The sequence below is a fragment of the Podarcis tiliguerta genome (genome assembly GCF_965153285.1).
Source record: "Podarcis tiliguerta genome assembly, chromosome: 3".
Classification (NCBI taxonomy): domain Eukaryota; kingdom Metazoa; phylum Chordata; class Lepidosauria; order Squamata; family Lacertidae; genus Podarcis; species Podarcis tiliguerta.
In genome coordinates this window covers 36524180-36542568 of record NC_139536.1, presented here as the reverse complement: position 1 = coordinate 36542568, position 18389 = coordinate 36524180, and the positions used below count along the sequence as shown (strand labels likewise).

The following is an 18389-nucleotide window of genomic DNA, read 5'->3' as shown; positions in this document are numbered from 1 at the left end:
AGAGCTCTGGAAGCTTCCTGGGGCCCTGCTGCAACTTTCTGAGAGCATAGTGAGGAAGGAAAATCCACTAGGGCTGTGAGTGGAAAATATACAGTCATACCTCATGTTACGTCTGCTTCAGGTTGAGCATTTTCAGGTTGTGTCCCGCGGCAACCCTGAAGTGCCGGAAAGGGTTACTTCCGGGTTTCACCGCTTGCGCACACGCAGTCACAGAAAGTGACGTCACGCGCATGTGCAGAAGCGGCAATTTGCAACCCACGCACGCGCAGACGTGGGTTGCGTTCTGCTCATGTTGCGAACGGGCCTCCGGAACAGATCCCGTCTGCAACCAGAGGTACCACTGTATATCAATAAATGGAGAGCAGGGAATGACAAGTTTTCCCTGCTCACCACTTATTCCCACCCCACCCCACCTCCACCCCCCCGCATGTGGGGTCACGATCACATAAGTAAAGTGAGTGTAAGCTGTGGATTTATTCTGTAGCGCATCCCCGGCTTAACAACTCAGGAAAGGTCTTTTTTGCTGCCTGGGTATTTCCAGCATTAATAGAGGTATCAAATGGCTTGCATTTAAAGGTCCTCACCAGGCCTGGTTTGCTTAGTCATATGTATTTCATAGTACCCTGACATGCAAAATTTTAACAGGCCTATTTCCAACACAAAGATAAAGAGACAGAAAATGGTTCATTGGCTTTCTTTCTTTCTTTGTTAGTTTCATAATGACTGCTATTAAAACACACATGAGCAGGGCCAGTTTGGAAAGGGGGCGGAAAGCAACTCTGTTTCCCCCTCCAGCTGCAGTTTTTTAGAAAATGGTCCTAATGAGCTCCCATTTCATGCAGGAGCTAGTGACAAATGTTCATTCACCTATTCATCTTATTTATTTGGTATTCTTGTACACTGCTTTTCATCAGCAATGCAATTTACAATTAGGTTACCAGATTCTTTTCAATGAATCCGGGGACACAATGAATAAATAAATAAATAAGTATTTTTTTTAAAAAAGAGAGAGGAAAAAAGTTATTTAAAAAATAAAGAAGTAATATCTTCTCTTCTGTAGTCTCTTCTGTACATGGCCTTCCTCTGGGTCCTGGCCTTTCTTGAAGCACTAGCCATGCTTCCCCCCTCCCTCCCCCTCCTTGCACTGCGATCCCCTACAGGCTTACTTGGAAGTAAGTGTTAGCAGAAACCCCCTCCTCTTGCTGCTGCCCTGCCCGCCTGTCTGGGCGTCTCCTGTGCAGGCATCATCTGGCGGCCACCCATCCACGCCACAGCGTGCCCAGTCAGCGGGTCCAGGGCAGAGCCAGCAGCGAGCGAGTCGGAGGAGGCGCACTTAGAATCATAGAATCATAGAGTTGGAAGAGACCACAAGGGCCATCGAGTCCAACCCCCTGCCAAGCAGGAAACACCATCAGAGCACTTGGGCTGGATCAGCTCGTCTCCTGCTCGCCTCTCGTCCGCGATGGCCAACGACAAGCTGGCCGACAAGCGAGCCGCTGCTTGCAAGTTGAGGACCACAATGACGAAGCTGAGCAGCAGCTGCAGCCGCCCAAGCACCAGTTGGAGACCGAGACGAGTCCACGGCCTTGGACAGCAGCGCTGACAGCAAGCTCAGCGTCAGGTTGCAGTGGTGCACCAAGCTCAACGACCCCGTGCAGCTCTCGCCCGGCAGCGGTGCCCAGCACTGCATCTTCAGCCCCTACAGCAACTCCCCATATGATGTGTCTGTCAGTATATTGAAACATCACAGCTGCAGACAGCCAGATTGTTGACATCACATGATGTGCTTATCTGTGAGAAATAAAAATTTCCCTGGAAGTTCACAGGCTGGAAAAGTCTTTGTGAAGAGTGTAATTTGAAACCTTCCGACTGCGCATGCTCAGGAAGTTTGTCAGACGTACTAGAAGAACTGAACTGAAAGGACGTGTTTTTCTCTAGTGCTGTAATGTCAGAAATAAACATCATGTAAATAGATTTTTGACTTATTTTCTTTCCCCTGCAGAAGCAGGAAGAAGAAGAAGAGAAGAGTTTGGATTTGATATCCCGCCTTTCACTCCCTATCAGGAGTCTCAAAGCGGCTAACATTCTCCTTTCCCTTCCTCCCCCACAACAAACACTCTGTGAGGTGAGAGGGGCTGAGAGACTTCAGAGAAGTGTGACTGGCCCAAGGTCACCCAGCAGCTGCATGTGGAGGAGCGGAGACATGAACCCGGTTCCCCAGATTACGAGTCCACCACTCTTAACCACTACACCACACTGGAGGGAGGGGTTGTGCATTTCCCCATGCTTGGGAAAATGTCGCCTATCAAAATTTCCCTGGTCTGTCTGGATATCAGCCAGAGGAGGTTACCGGTATGCAAGCTCCGAGGACAGTGAGAGGGGTCAGCCTCTGTGGAGGGGGCTTGCAAACCGACAGTGTCTTGTATGCAACACATCATATGGGGACTTCCAGTGAGGCAAAATGGCGGGCGCTACAGCAGCAGGCAGCTCCTGAAGCCAGCCAGAGCCAACTGCGCTACCAGGCAGGCTCCGGGCTGCTGAGACACTGTCGCTGCCACATTTCCCAGGGACATTAGATGAAATCCGAAGAGATTCCAGGAATGGAATTTGTCCGGGGACAAATTTGCAAATCCGGGGACTGTCCCCGGGAAACGGGGACGTCCGGTAACCCTATAGTAAGTTATTTTTTTCATCTGCCACTAATGCCTTCTTGCATTCTACAGTGGTACCTTGGGTTACATACACTTCAGGTTACATATGCTTCAGGTTACAGACTCCGCTAACCCAGAAACAGTACCTCGGGTTAAGAACTTTGCTTCAGGATGAGAATAGAAATCGTGCTCTGGTGGCGTGGCGGCAGGAGGCCCCATTAGTTAAAGTGGTGCTTCAGGTTAAGAACAGTTTCAGGTTAAGAACGGACCTCCAGAACGAATTAAGTACTTAACCGGAGGTACCACTGTACATACATAGGAATTCAGACAGACCCATCTCTCTACACTACAGTACAAATGGACACAAAAATGGTATCAGAATCTGCTGGTTACCTGAAAGAAACTTTAATGGCAGATTCAGATATGAGACTGAGGAATGTCAAGAAGTTCAAATTGAGTTTAATACACAAAATGGCCTACAACCTTGCCCTCAACTTTCTTTTCTTGGAATCAAGGGCATGTCTGCTTCACCATTTGCTCATAAAGAACTTTTAATGTTCCTCCTTGCAGTGGAGCATATGGAAATAGCCATGCAATGATGTACCACTTTGGGCTTGAACATTGAAGCAGTACTCCAGATCATGGAGAATAGTCCTGCTTGAAAAGCTGATATGTCAGATTTGTAGGACCAAAGAGAATTCTAACCCCCACCTATTCTACAATGTGTGGCAACCACTTTTGGATTATATACATTGAGAAGACCGTGTTTATAACCCCCAGATATCTCATGGTAATATGTGGGAAGTTTTTTTGGCGTGAACTGTAAGAATCTGGTGTGATATTTTAAGCAACGTGGTTAATGTGTTGTTTGTTATGTTATATGTGATGTGCAACTTGAAAATGAATACAAATATTGTTTAAAAAGAAGTTCATGTCTATATCTATGGCTATAAATGTAGTGGTTTTCTTTCTTAACATAGCAAATTAAGGCCGATTGTGTTATCACTGATTACTTTTGTTGTGAACGATCACTGTGTTTATGTTGCATACTTTAAACTCAACCACTTAAGAGATTTTCTTTACAATTGGCATGCAAATTCTGTTGAATAAATGCATAATAATCTCAGCCTATATTTTATACATTCCATAGTCATTTTATTCCAATGTTTAAAACATTTTAAACGTTAGTATTGCTACCTATATGACTTATTAGTCACTTACTGCAAGGAATCTCTAAACAACTTATGAAAAAGTTAAGGCACAAATGTGTAGCACAAAACCGTAACAATAAATTTCAGTAACACCATTTCAATAATCCATAAACAGACCCAGCGGAACCCCCTCTCTGCAGAATATTTCATCAAATAGGTCATTATCAAGCTAATCATAATCCATTAAGTTTTAGCTTAGTGCCAGAAAGATGGTTTATGATGGTGCCAGGTGGATCCTTAAATAAATTTTTTAAGTGGTCCTGGATTCTTCATTCTTTTAGCAGCTTAGGGTGTTTTAATATAACATTAGTACTAATAGGGGGTCTTGCTTCTGAATAATCACTCATAGGATCACATTCTACACCTATTTTAACACCTGCAAAACAGAACCTTTTCCATGTTTCTCTTTTTTAAAAGAAATGTTATAAGATCCGGTACCACAAAGCTATCACAAGGCACTAGCCAAAAGGAGGTTTAATAATGGGACGGGCGCTTGTAACTTTAACTCCGCCTCCACCTGGGGTTTTTGTGTGTGTGGTTGCTGTCATCACGCCACTTGGTAAAGGTGCATTAAGTTCTGTTTAAGGAAAAGAGGAGAAAGCTATCTATCCTTGCTCTTCCTTTTAAATTGGGGACTATTATCAGCGCAGCCCCTACAAATGTTTACTCAGCAAGTAAATCCAACACACTTCGACCGGGTTTACTCGCGGGGAAGTGTGCATAAGCTTGCAGCCTGGCTCCTCCAACCCTCTCCCTCTAGTGCTAAGGCTGAGGAGAGGGAAGAAAGCAGCCGCAAACAACGCCAGTAGGGCAGCCCCAACAGGAATTCCCGGGATTGCTCCTGCCTAGACAGGGAATTCCACCAGCGCGGGGGAGGGGAAACTCCTAGGAGTGACTCTTTACTTCACGCTTACTTCCGGGTTTCTGCTCTCCGGCATGCGCAGAGCCTTATCTGCCTCACCCCGGACTCAATCTCTTCAGACCGTACCATTAGCAGATCATGGTGCGGGGGGTGCCCGGTCTTTCCCCAACCACTCTTCTCGAGCTTATTCGCCCCTGGAAGCTTTCCGCTTTAAAGTTGTGGTAACACTAGCCTTTGCTTCAGCTCCCCGTTTCGGCTTTGGCCTCCCCACCCGTCCCCGGCAGCCCCCCACCCATTTCCGGACGTTGGTACACTCCTCTCCCAGCAGATCCTGTGGCCGGGCAAGACCACCTCACTCGCCCCGAGGGGGAGGAGCCGAGGGCATTGTTGGGTCAGGGGGCGCGCGCCGCCCGCGGGGCTAGCGTGTTGCGGGCCCGTCACAACCCCCCGGCAGCCGCCGCCCGCCGCTCAGTGTCACCTCAAGCACCACAGGGCGCGGCCGCCTCCTTTTCCGCCGCCGCCGCCGCCGCCTTCGCTTCAGCTACCCACCCGCCCCGCCGCTGCCGCCGCAGTGGTAGCACCCGACTCCAGCTGACCGGCCTGGAATCCCGGCTTCGAGCCCCGGCCTGGACCCTCCGCCTGGAGCTGCCCCTTCCTTCTTCCCCCGGCCCCGGCCCTGAGATCCGCCGCTGCTGCTGCGGCCGCCAACGCCGCCGCCGCCGCCATGGGAGACGCCGGCAGCGAGCGCAGCAAAGCCCCCAGCTTGCCGCCCCGCTGCCCCTGCGGCTTCTGGGGGTGAGTACGTGGTCGGGGAGGGCAGCGGGAAAAGGGGCCAGGCCTGGCCGGGGCTGCCGGGCTGGGGTGTCTCCGGTCCCGAGGGCCTGAGTGGGTGGGTGGGGAGGCCAGGCCGGAGGGGAAGGGCTCGGGGAGGGGAGCCCCTGTTTCTCGGGGAGGTCGGGCGCCCTCTTTCCACTCCCTTCCCCCGACTGGAGGAAGAGGAGGGCGGCCCTCCTCCTCCTCCTGTCACTGGGATCCCTTCCCGAGGCCTGTGACTGCCTCGGTTGCATCACAGTGGCGGGGGAAGCCGGGGGCTTGAAGGCCTAGTCGCGCTTCCTGCCAAACGGGGGTGGGGGCTGGGTGGCGAAGAAAACCCAATATTTATATTTCATTCTTCACTCCTCTCTCGACGGCGGTTTGATTTCTAATAAGCTGCTTTCCCTGTTTCCCCCCCACCTCCTACTCCTTTCCTGCTTTTGTTTTTTTAAAGCGTGTGCCATGTAATTTTAATTCTCAGGTATCGCAGTGTGTCAACTTTACTCTTATATATTCCTCCCCGCCGCCCCAGGTGTGACATCTATGTGTGGTCTTCCTCGTTGGGGATAAGAAATGGCAAGACAACTTTCCAAAAGGGTGTGGCTTTTAAGTCCTTGCTTCCAACTCTCCTCACATCTGCTTCTCCCATTGCCCAAAGTTAACGAGAACCTTTGTTCCAGTCTTGTGACTTTCAGAGGGATAATAATGGCACAAGCTGTGTGGCGCAGTGTCATCAGATCCAAAGGAACTCTTCCTTCCTTTTTGGGGTTAAAGGCAAAAGTGGTAATCTTGCCTGTGAGGAGCTTGTAGGCCACTCCTGTATAAAGGTTATTCCTTTTGGCCTATGTAAAACTAGGATAGCCATGCTAATGCTTGTGGTGGTGATCTTGATTTCTAGTTTGGGGGGGGGGGTTGCTTTTTTAAAAAAGGAACATGGTTTCTGAGGTTAGCTGTAGATTGTCTGAGTTATGGACTAAAGCAGGAATGGCAAAACTATGGCTCTCCAGATGTTGTTGGACTAAAATTTCCATTGCCCTTGATCATTGGACATGCTGCCAGGAGTTTGGTGTACAAGAACAACTGGATGGCCACAAGTTTTCCACTCACTGCAATAGAGGCATCCTGCAAAAGGAGAAGATTGACTAAGAGACTTGGTTGACTTAGTTATGTGCATTGTCAATAATTTACATTGTTATAGCAGTGATGGCCAAACTTGGCCCTCCAGCTGTTTTTGGACAACAACTTCCACCATCCCTAGCTAACAGGACCAGTGGTCAGGGATGATGGGAACTGTAGTCCCAAAACAGCTGGAGGGCCAAGTTTGGCCATCACTGGATAGCCTGTCTGAAGTCAGGCTGTACATATAATTTCACATGTTAATTATGACAGATATAAATACCATGTGTGTATATGTGAATTCAAGAAAGCATTGTATATTTGAGTGAAATTTATAGTCTATTCTTCCTTAAGCATGTTAATAAATATAATGAAGGAGTTGAGTGTTTCATTCAGCATTTGAATATTGTTAAGCTTTCTGAGCTTAGTGTTTTGTTTGTGTAAGTAGCCATTCAACCTGAATCAAAGCTTTGGTGCAATCATTTTTAATGTTGCGTATTGATATACCACAAATAACATACATTTGTCTGGGACAGGTAGTAAACATGAATGTGGGTGTATAGCTTGAGAGAATGTAGCGCCTTAAACATGGTGCCCTCAAGAAAATGTGCTCTTCAGTGAAGGGATATGTGTAACAAAAACTTACACTAAATAAATCACAGGAAATCTCGGCAGCATCAGGCTTACTATACCCAAATACAGTGGCACCTCGGGTTAAGAACTTGATTTGTTCCGGAAACCGTCTGTTCTTAACCTGAAACTGCTCTTAACCTGAGGTACCACTTTAGCTAATGGGGTCTTCTGCTGCCGCCGTGCGATTTCTGTTCTCATCCTGAAGCAAAGTTCTTAACCCGAGTTACTATTTCTGGGTTAGTAGAGTCTGTAACCTGAAGCGTCTGTAACCTGAAATGTCTGTAACCTGAGGTACCACTGTAACCTTAAAAGCTGGTTGTCAGGTTTTTAAATAATTTGGCAAATTGCAAGATTTAGGCTAGTTTATTTTATTTTAAAAACTTTGAGGTCCTTTAATATATTCTTCTTTAATCAGTATGCCATGGTCTCTTGCGCTATACACATAAGAATGGAATAATAACTGCTTGTTTTTTGCACCCCTCTTTAACTTTGCCCTTCATAGTTCCTTCACCTTTTATCCCAAAATTTTGAATCATGCACTCTTTGCTTTTATTTTAATGTTCTTTCAGTTTGCATTGTTTAACATGGACATACAGAAGAAGGGCAATTGGTTGCATTGACTTGGAGTACGTATTTTAAATTTGGACAGGCTTTATATTTTTAAATTGACATAACACTTCATCTGGATACAAACTAGTTTTAGCAACCAGAAGTTTTCTCCCAACCTCTTTTGCTCTTAAACTTTGCACAATAAGTAATAAAGAGAACCGAAAGAGAGTAGCCATCAGCAGTGCATTTTTATTTGATTACCATTTAGCTTCCCAAAATAATCTCCAGCAGTATGGTGGCCTACATGTTTGCTTTTCCTTTTGTGTCTTATCTCATTGCGAAAGTTTCAGTTATTTTCTTCACATCCAGCTTAATATCTGAAACGTTCAGGAACACATTAAAGTGCAGCAATCTGTATACAGGCTGAGGTTCCCACACAGTTGTGTGTAAACCTGAAGTGGCAAGCTGCATTATAAACTGGTCATTCATCAGTGGGAACTTCAAGGCATCCTCCAATTCCATGTGCACTTCTTCCTGCATATTGTTTGATAGTATTTCACCTGTATTTTAATGTTCCTGCATCCATTTATTAATAGCAGTGTTGAATAGTGATATTCTTGTAGAGGTACTGTTGGAGAGTCATACTTCAACATGAATAATAAGTAAAATTATTATTGGACTTCCTCTAGTTTGTATATACCTGTTTTATGGTGGCATTGTTGGTCATTCTCTCCCCCCACGCGCGCACACTATGTGAAACTTCTGTAGGACCTCATCAAGTCTTGCTGAAGTGGTCATATATAGTAATAATAATAATAATAATAATAATAATAATAATAATGTGTTCTGTTTTTTCCTTCAATTAGCTTCATGATTTTTGCAGAGGCAATGGCTAGGCGGCTTTTTTGCTACTTGATCCATCTCAGCGAAGTGCTTCCTGTGTTTCTTGTATTTATTTATTGTATTTATACTATTTATATCCTCCCCACCCGCCTCCGCCTTCTAAGGTGGTTAACTGTCAGGAGAGTTCTGAAAGTAAAAACAAATAGCTTCAGGGTCTAGACATCCAGGGCAATACTGAAATGAATGTTTGAACTAGTGCAAGGATTAACATTAGTGCAGCAGGACTTGCACCACCCCTTTGCCCCCTGTCCCCAGGTTTGCTTTGGGGGGTTGGGAGAATCCGTAGAGCGGATTAGGGGTGTAGCGGATTAGGGGTGTCCGCTAGAGGAAAGGGGGGATGTTCCATCACACAAGAATTACATTCTTCTCAGCACTATGTTGACAACAACCCTTTTTTCCATATCAGAATCTTAGAACTTTGAATCATTCAAAATGATATAACAACCACTTTGATCTACTACCACCTTCTTGAAACCCTCACTGGCATCCTTATTTGACTTTTAAATCTCTCTAGCTTAATCTTTACAGTTGTACAGTGGTACCTCAGGTTACAGATGCTTCAGGTTACAGACGCTTCAGGTTACAGACTCCGCTAACCCAGAAATAGTACCTCGGGTTAAGAACTTTGCTTCAGGATGAGAACAGAAATCGCACGGCGGCCGCAGGAGGCCCCATTAGCTAAAGTGGTACCTCAGGTTAAGAACAGTTTCAGGTTAAGAATGGACCTCCAGAATGAATGAAGTTCTTAACCCGAGGTACCACTGTACCTCCCTTTTCAATAAAGAAAATGGTGAGCAATTTGTTTTGTCTTTTAATGGCTTGCCTTCCTTTTTAAGCACAATTAACACTGTTTCTGTTGTCTGTTAACTGTTTAATCCTTTGCATGATTACTCAGAAGTTATTCTCACTGTGTTCACTCATTCACACTCCTGTAAGTGTTTAGGATTGTAGCCTAAGACTATTGCCCAAATTACCACTCGTCTCACAATTTGGTTGGCTGAATGCCACCTTTAGCTGAACTGAGGAATGCTGACGGTCAGGCATCAAGACCACATACTTACTGTCTACCTAGGTTTTGAAAATACTCAAAGTGAGTTCTATTTATCAATAGTATCTCTCAGGATGCATACTTTAGAAGGGAATGTTTAAGGAGTGGGGAGAAACTTCCAAGTGAGACCAGATACCTTTAATTGCTCAGATTTCTCAGACTGGCTTGTTTACTTGTGTGTTTCTGAGGACTTAAGACAGAGCACAATCTCTCTTGGCACTTATTGCAGGGCCTATGCCTGTTTTCAAACTAAGCCAAGCCCCAGAATAGCATAGTTCCAGCTATATAAACATGCTTTTCCTGTGGTACATGGCATGGCTGCCGTATTTCAAGACTGGCAACATAGCCAAGCTAGCATCTGAGGTAGAAAACAAAATTTGGACAGTCCTAAATTCTAGGGGGGAGAGTTTACTGAAGTATCCCTCTAAACAAACACCAAGTTCAAAACACGTTTGAGACAAGTGGAGCATGTTCATTTAAAAGACATATTCAGACTTGTACTTGAATTGTTCACTCTCCTCATTTTTCTGTGTGCACGTGTCTGCTTGCCTGATTGCCTTTTCACCAACTTGGTTGTCAGCAGTGGACATTAAGCCTGGATTGCATATCCAAAGGTATTTTCAAAAATACTCTTGTATTTACTTGTAGAGAATGGGATGTGTGTAGAATTTTCAGCAATCAAAAGGAGTGAGAAAAGGCTTGTGGGCTTTGGCATTTGCATTGAGGTTTTTGTCTTGAAGACTTCTTAAATTCTTTTCCAAGCAATTAGTATATTTCAGGACGCTTTGAGTTAACTTTCTGAATCTAGCTTTTGTTTCACAAAGAAAAAACACTTTATTTAGTCTTGAATATGAAAAGACTGTTGTTGCGTTTGATGATGCAACTGAAATTCTTGGTAATGTTTGGGTCTAGTACCTGCCAAAGGTTACTCTTTTTAGGGCAACACAGTGGTATTGTAAGGGAAATGCCTAAAGGCACACAAATAAATAGGTCTTGCATGCAGAAGTATTTACTCTTGCTTTTTGTACTAGGTCTTAATTTGGAATGTATTTTAATTGGGTTGGTTTTTAAAGTTTCTGAAATGTATCTGTGAAAGTAGTATAAGTTGTTCCAATGCTGCTTCAAAAGAAACATTTTAAATAGTCAACATAAAACAAAAACCATTTTTGTTGCAGTTAGTGGTGGAAACTCTGGTGCAATTACTCTGGCAACTGAAGTACTACCATTTTAGTACTACTGTAATGGTGGCATTACAGAAGATGAGAGGGAAGGGAACAAATGTTTCTCCTGTTACAAATTGTGGCTCACTTTTGTTTGAATGGCACAAGCTGTTTTGTACTTGGACATGAAAGGTCACTGGGTAACCTGTAGCCCTGGGAATGTCCCAGAGGTCTAAGGTCGGGCTGTTGAATTTGAGCATATCTGGAAACAACTGCTTCCTGAATAGCTTATTTCTCTTCGATGCAAGAAATTTTATTTCGATGAAGGTTTAGAAGATTGTTAACTCTTGTGAATGGCCTAGCAGAATATCAGATATTCGTATTGCATCTGAAACTTAGGGCTCAGCTGTACCAGATCCATGTGTCGCCCAATCAGCTATGTTGGTAATCAAGTTACATAGAATAAGGGTTCTTTTTCTGAATTTAAAAATAAGCATATAATTGACAGTGTTCTGTAAAAAAAAATATTAATCTAGGAATCTGCAAACTATGGTTGTACTTTGCAGCAGGCCAATGTTTTATATCTCTCGTGAGAAAGGTGTGGGGTCTTGTATGTGACATCATACTCTGGTTTGGAGATGCTTCTAGTCCTAGTGGAACTACAAAGTCAAGACTCCATCCAGTTCCAAGCTTCCGCTTTCTGAGGCTGTGTAATTTTGGAAAGAGCTCTGTCCTTCTTCAGACTCTGGAGAAGAGTAGAGCTCTTATCAATAAAAATACTTGTTTGGCAAGCCCGTGAACATCCTACCATTGAACTTTCCATGTGGATGTCACTTAAATCTACAAATTTGAGCAAGTCAAGTGGTCCATTGTCCTCCAATTCAGGATTAAGGAGTAGTAAATTTATATCAGTGTACAAGCCTATTCTTGATGTGTGAAACCAGAAGAAACATTTGGTGGAAACTATCTGATGCCCTTGCATTCTTGGGATGGCAGTTCTTGAACATTCCCATCCTCCCTGGAGTCCCCAGTGCTCCATGAAAATTTGTGTTAGAGTTGACAAGACTCTCCAGGACCGGGTAGATGGCATCATGAGACCAGAAAATACCCAGTGTTTGAGCTGAGTAGGTTTTTAAGGGATAAGTGTGAGATTGGTGCTACCACTGAAAAGGATCTGATCTTTGTGGATACAGGCCACACTTCACTCAGCAAGGAAGCACAGAGCATGATCTTAGATGTTGAACTAGCACCTAGCAGAGTTAAAATGAATGAAAGAAAAACAGCTTAACAATCATTGAATGAATAACAATCATTGCAGTGATACATTTTTTGGCAGTTTGTTGTGGAGACATTCCTCTGTTTTCTAAACAAGATTCAATAAGAATCTGCTGGAAAACTTTAGGTTCGCCATTTGGGACTGCAGCTGTTCCTTCGCTGAAGTTTTGGGTGCTTGTACTTTCTTTCTAATATTGTTTCCATTTCTGTTTGTCCTTACAGAATCAAGTATATTGTGTGCTTTGTTTTGCTTTAACTGGAGTAGAATTGTCCTCTTTCGACATCCAAATGAGACTGGAATAGGCAATTGAATTTATTTGTACCTTTGAGGAAATGGAACTAGTATAGTGGTGAAGAATATGAACTGGGATGTACCTTCTTTTGAAATGTGTAGTTTGCATGCAAGCTGTAGTTCTCATTTGATTTAATCAATTATTCACCTCACTAAGTAGCCTTCCGCCAGCTTTTTCCAACTTGGTGCCCTCCAGATGTTTTTAGTTACAACTCCCACACCTTTAGTTAGAATGACTAATGGTCAGGGAAGATGGTGGCTGTAGCCCATAATATCCTGAGAGCACTGGTTAAAGGAAGGCTGCCCCAGGAAAACCATTATCTCTCTGATGGTCTCCACTGCAGTATGGATGTAATATGGACCTACTGTTCAGGTTTACCATAAGGTTTACAGAGTGGATGTGTCAAAAGTTCTTTGAACATTCTAAACTTGTTTTTAAGGTTTCTGATTTCTAAGTTTGGATTAGTTGGGAAAGCTGCTACACTTGGCAGATTAGCAAAATGTGTGTGCAGTCTGTAGGTTTATAGGAAACTTGTAAAGTATAAAATTGGGCTATTGGTAAGGATTTGAAAATTTGGAGCCAAGATAGAGCTGTGAACAAGAAAAAATGAGTAGTCAGAAGAACGTTTGCTGACTGCTACAGACCAACCTGGAGCTGTGGAAAGATGTTTATTTTAGCTACAGCCAAATTTTGAAGTTATTGGGTTCTTAATGTTTACACACAATTTGCTAATCGTAATTTATAACAACAGATTGTGAACTAGTAGCAATAATGATATAACTTGCTGGTAGTGTTCTGCTTAATTTTTCTCAAATCATTCCAACTGAGATACTCCAAGCAATCAGAAAAACTAGGGAAACAATGACCAAATCGTATGCATACTTAGTTTGTGAGCAATTCCTGTATAGAGGAATTTACACCTGAGTAAGTATGGAGCCGATTGATCAGTAAGACCCGACTGACACCCAGGAATAAGCTACTTCAGGGCAGACCAGAAGATAAAATTATAGAGCATCACTTGTTGCTACCTCTAGCTCCTACTTAAAAGAACCCCAGTGTTTCATCAAGGATTTATAACCCATCCCGGGCAACAATAACTCGTCTGCTAAGCTTTGGATAGCACGCCTGTTCTTGCTGACAGACAGCACCCTAACCTGAAACAGCTGTTCACCATCAAGAGGGCCCAGAAGGAATCAAGCCCAGGAACCAAATCCTGCAACAAACCTGGGTGTCAATTCCATCCCTACATCTTTATCAATACCATTGCAGGACATGATAATGTTGGGCACAGCACCCCTGCTCATCATAAAATGTAATATTGGTCATCAAATATTACAGTGCTCTTCTGCATTCTGCACAGGACAAACAGGCAGTCCCTGCATAAATCAATGGAAACAAATCTGAGATGGTAGTACTTGAACAAAGGAATTTTAAAAGGATGCTCCAGGGTGAAACTGTTGAATTACAAGATTTTCAGCTCTGTTCATCTTGTTCTGAATAGAGACAATGACTTCCTTTCCCACTACAGCATTTAGTTAACTCAATATAAACAAGTTGGTTGGTGATAAGACATGCAGGTGTACCTTGCATACATAATACATTCCTTCTCAGATTGAATTGTCATTTCCTAGTTTCGCTGCTTGCAACCTCCCCCTTCCATCACCATGTGTGTGCATGCGCACATACTGGATGTGATAAAGTGGATTCTAGCTTGTGAAATCTTATGTCATAATAAAACTGGTTATTCTGTTGATTGAGAGTGACCTGTTATAACTGTTAGACATTTAAGTTGGCCACCACTCTTGTACGTGCAGGTAGGACTATTAGGAGTTCTAATAAAATCTTCTCATCTGATCTTCAGTGACAGGATTTCTCCCGACACAACCCATTATTTATATATGTGCATTCATTCTCCTCTTAGGTGTTCCTTCAGGCAAAAATACACTGTAGTCTCCTTGAGCAACTTGTATTGTGCTAATAATCTAAAAGCCAATTTAAAACTAGTTTGCTACCAGTTGAAGATCTTGGTGCTTGTCTTTCACCTTGCCTACCTTTTGCTGCACATGAATTATAAAACTAAATGATTATTGATATATTAATTCTTAGAACTGTACTTGCTTGCATATGGCTATTAACTTGGGGGGAAATGCCAAACCCTTTCAAAATTAAGGCTGCTGCTGAAGAAGTGCTGATATAGTGTGAAAGCTAGGCTTGAATTTGGAGGTGTTGACTAATGTTAGTGATATTAGCAAACAATCTAAAATGCCATTGGTTCAAAATCTGAGAAATGTTAGACATGACTTTGAGCTGTGAAAGACTTGCTATGATGAACTTGTTGAATTACAATAATAAGTATGTATAAAAATACATAGCGGCCTGGATTCCAAGTATATGATTATTTTTGTATGCCTAAGAGGGCATTCCACAGCAGCCCCTTGTTGCTCAGCAAGCAAGTTGAGATTCGTCTAGTTTGAGAGGTCAGAGTCCTTATAGAGACAGTTGCCTATCTATGTCACACAAAAGAATGCTAGTCACCATTCTTCTTGTATTTGTCTCAATCTTGGGAGATCAGTTAGATAATGTCCATTTCACATGACGCATTGATTGTCAATAATCTTTTCATATGAAAAGGGCACGCTTTCATAAAAAACAATTAGCTAAAATGCAGTAGAACAAGTTTCTACTTGCACATCAGGACCTGTCTCTATCCTCCCATGGAGCCTGTAAACTCTACTTTAGAGGGTTGAGGGACCCTCCCGTGCAGTTTTGCAGTATTTTATACGCAACAAAAATAGGCTTAGCTTGTTTTTCATTTTATCATAATTCAAAAAGCAATTTTTTGTTGGATTAATACTTGTAAGAGGACTTTATGTAATCCTAAATAAAATGGTATAAATGTTGTTGAATACATTGGGACTTGTCTTTGGGCAAACATACAGCACTGCACTGTTAAAAGCTATGGCATGTTTTTTCTAAGAACTTCGAATAATATGGTTTTTGGGCCTAATATTGAAGGTCATAACAGTTGGAATTTAAACCCTACGTGTTTGTAGGCCAGTTCTCATGTGTGCGGGAGATTACTGGAAAATGTACTGACTTTTGAGGAGTTCACAATCTGTGCTCACTGTAGGGGCCTGGCTCCCCATCACAACCACTTGATCTTCTGTCTCATACACTTTTCCTTGTCATTCTGCTGCTATTCTGTGGTCACATTCCTCGTAGTTTTGGTGAGAGGCTCAGAATACTACAAACACCAGAATAGTCAAATTGAGATGAAACAAGGCAAATAAGTTTATGAATGGATTATATGATTTTCTTCAGAAGGTGTGTGTTAGGCTTTTGGATACAAACTATGAGTAGCCTTGCTTATAGTTCCTTCAAGAGTACTTTAAAGCCCATGAGTTAAGTTCATGTAATCTCTCTTGCAGGGACGAGTGTTAGTTTTATCTGAGTATGTTTGTTGTGTAAATTGCTCTCAAATCACTCTTGACTATGAAGGTACCTTCAGTCATACCAGCCTGCCTGCACCTTATTATCAACTTCTGAGCGGCCCTGCTTATGTGACTGCCAGTGAGAGTATTCAGGTTGGTGAGCAAGTGCTCTCTCGGTGGTAGCCCCACTTTTGTGGAACTCTGCTCCAAAGGATACCAGATTGTTATAGTTTTATATACTGCAATTGTATGTGCTTAGCTTATATATATTTCTTTGCTGCTGTGTGATGATTTTTATTCTGGAAAGTAGGATATAAAATAAATATGTTGCCCTCTAATGTTTCTGTGGCAAGTAAAAATGTTCCAACGTGGATGGATGCAAAGTGTCATTTCTGCAATTATAACATGCTGAAGTCTACAGGGGGGCAGAACAATCCAGTTTTCCAGTTGCACTTGAGTGTGGGAGAAGAAGTGTTACTATGCTGGCGGAATGTACAATGTATTGTATGCCTACCCAGCCCACCAGGGGATATACAAAAAAATAATAATCCCAGATTGTAGCCACACACACCCAGCATCCATTCTTCTGCAAATATTTGGGTCCCATTTAGAGCTTTGTAGGGCATTAGTAATACATTGAGTCAGACTTCATAGCACACAGCAGCCCATGCAGAATTTCTTAGGATGAGTATTGCATGATTCCATCTTACTTCCCCAGATGCCACTCTGGCAGTTACATTCTGCACTTGCTGCTGCCTCTGGACCATGTTCAAGCTGAGCTTTCAAAATGTGTTGCAAGCAACCCAAATGCAAAGCATGAGTTAATGATTCTGGGCTGTCTTTATGTCAGCGCATTCATGGTTGTGATAGAGCAAATGGTTAAGGGAAAACTAGTCTAGCAACTTTTAATATTTATTTCTGATAGTAGGCACAATCCATAGAGATAAGAATGCCTAAATTCTGCTGAATTGCCCCCATGATTAATGGATCGTTGGTGACGTAACAGTTTAACACTGGGCATCCTTATTTGCAAACAAAAGCTTTAGCATTCTGCTTTCATTAATGTGGAACATGTTTGTCACCAGTTTAACCCATAAGGAACAATGGGCAGTATCCAACTAAATAGATCCACCAGTGCAAGGACTTTGGGCTATGCAAAGAAACTTTCCCTCCATCTCCTTTCACTGCCCCCCTAAATTTGTTCTAGGGGTTCCCACAGCCCCCTTGAGCAGATTTGGGGAGGGTGCAAGGGGAGAGGAAGGGAAGTTCTATTGTTCAGGCAGAAATATCTTGGTAGTTGATCATGAACAGGCACTTATTGTTTCTCTTGGAGCAGTTGTGGTTGTTTACCTTAAGCCTATTTAGCTTTCCCCCCCTTTATGGTAAGGTTGGTTCAATTAGTTATTTGCAGTCAGAATACACATTTTGCTTTCAGACTAAATACTGTATCTGAATCGCTGTGAGTCAAATCCTAGATACTAGTTGTGCAAGTTTGCACATACCACTTTCTCCCAATTTTAATAGTTATGTTGGCCAAGCCCCCGCTGTGCCATAAAGCCAAGTATGCCTCTTAACAACCAAGGACTACCAGGGATGAGAGATCTGAGCTCAGCCTGCAAATTCTTAACCTGTTTAATACAGGACAGTGTGCGCACATGTTTATCTTTATCGACAGCTTGTGGCAATTATGATTGTTTGAGTTTGTCTGATGGCATTTATTCCTTGTTACAGGTGATTGTGTAATCCCTACATTACAAAAGTGTTTGACTACTGATCTGTGATCAGTAGGCTTTGTCCATCTTATGGAAATAGCACTCAACTAATATTTTGCATCCCACATTTGTCTTGCAGCAATTGCCCAATATTTAATTGCTTTCTAGTTGGAAGTGAAGTTATTCCTTGGTTCATTAGCTGCTTGCGTGGGGCACTGTTGCTCTCCTGTCTTCCCAACTTTACACATCACTGCTGTTTACCAGGAGGGCGAGGACCAGGTAATGGGAGCTTAGTGTTGGCACAATATTGGACTGTCTCTACTGCTGTGCCTGTGTAAAGTTCTGATGGCCAATAGTGACTTGGTTGGGTCTGTTAAAAACAGTTATTATTTAGTTGATTTGATGATTTCCTTTGAAAATAATATTTATGAAAGTTTCCATAATGCTGACAGTGTTCCATGTAGCACAGCCCATCTATGGAGAGGTTACAGTTCATATTAACAAGGTACAATAATTTAATTTCTCTTTGCCTCTGCTTATCCCACTAGTAGGTACAGTGGTACCTCAGGTTAAGTACTTAATTCGTTCCGGAGGTCCATTCTTAACCTGAAACTGTTCTTAACCTGAAGCACCACTTTAGCTAATGGGGCCTTCCACTGCCGCCGCACCGCTGGAGCATGATTTCTCTTCTTATCCTGAAGCAAAGTTCTTAACTGGAGGTAATATTTCTGG

At 43.0% G+C, this 18389-nt stretch overlaps 1 protein-coding gene and 1 long non-coding RNA gene across 2 annotated transcripts in view; one reads left to right on the top strand and one right to left on the bottom strand.

Moving 5' to 3' along the window:
- Positions 1–4321: 4321 nt before the first annotated feature.
- LOC310674846 lies at positions 4322–4867 on the bottom strand. Its single transcript, XR_014509790.1, has 2 exons — positions 4777–4867; positions 4322–4439 (listed from the first exon to the last, which is right to left on the bottom strand). It is a non-coding gene; the product is annotated as an uncharacterized lncRNA (long non-coding RNA).
- ZFAND3 (zinc finger AN1-type containing 3) overlaps positions 4838–18389 on the top strand; it is a 132274-nt gene continuing 118722 nt past the window's right edge. Inside the window, exon 1 of the mRNA XM_083434590.1 lies at positions 4838–5519. Coding sequence (XP_083290716.1) covers positions 5449–5519 — 71 coding nt within the window. The 5' untranslated portion in view covers positions 4838–5448. The remainder of the gene's footprint in view (positions 5520–18389) is intronic.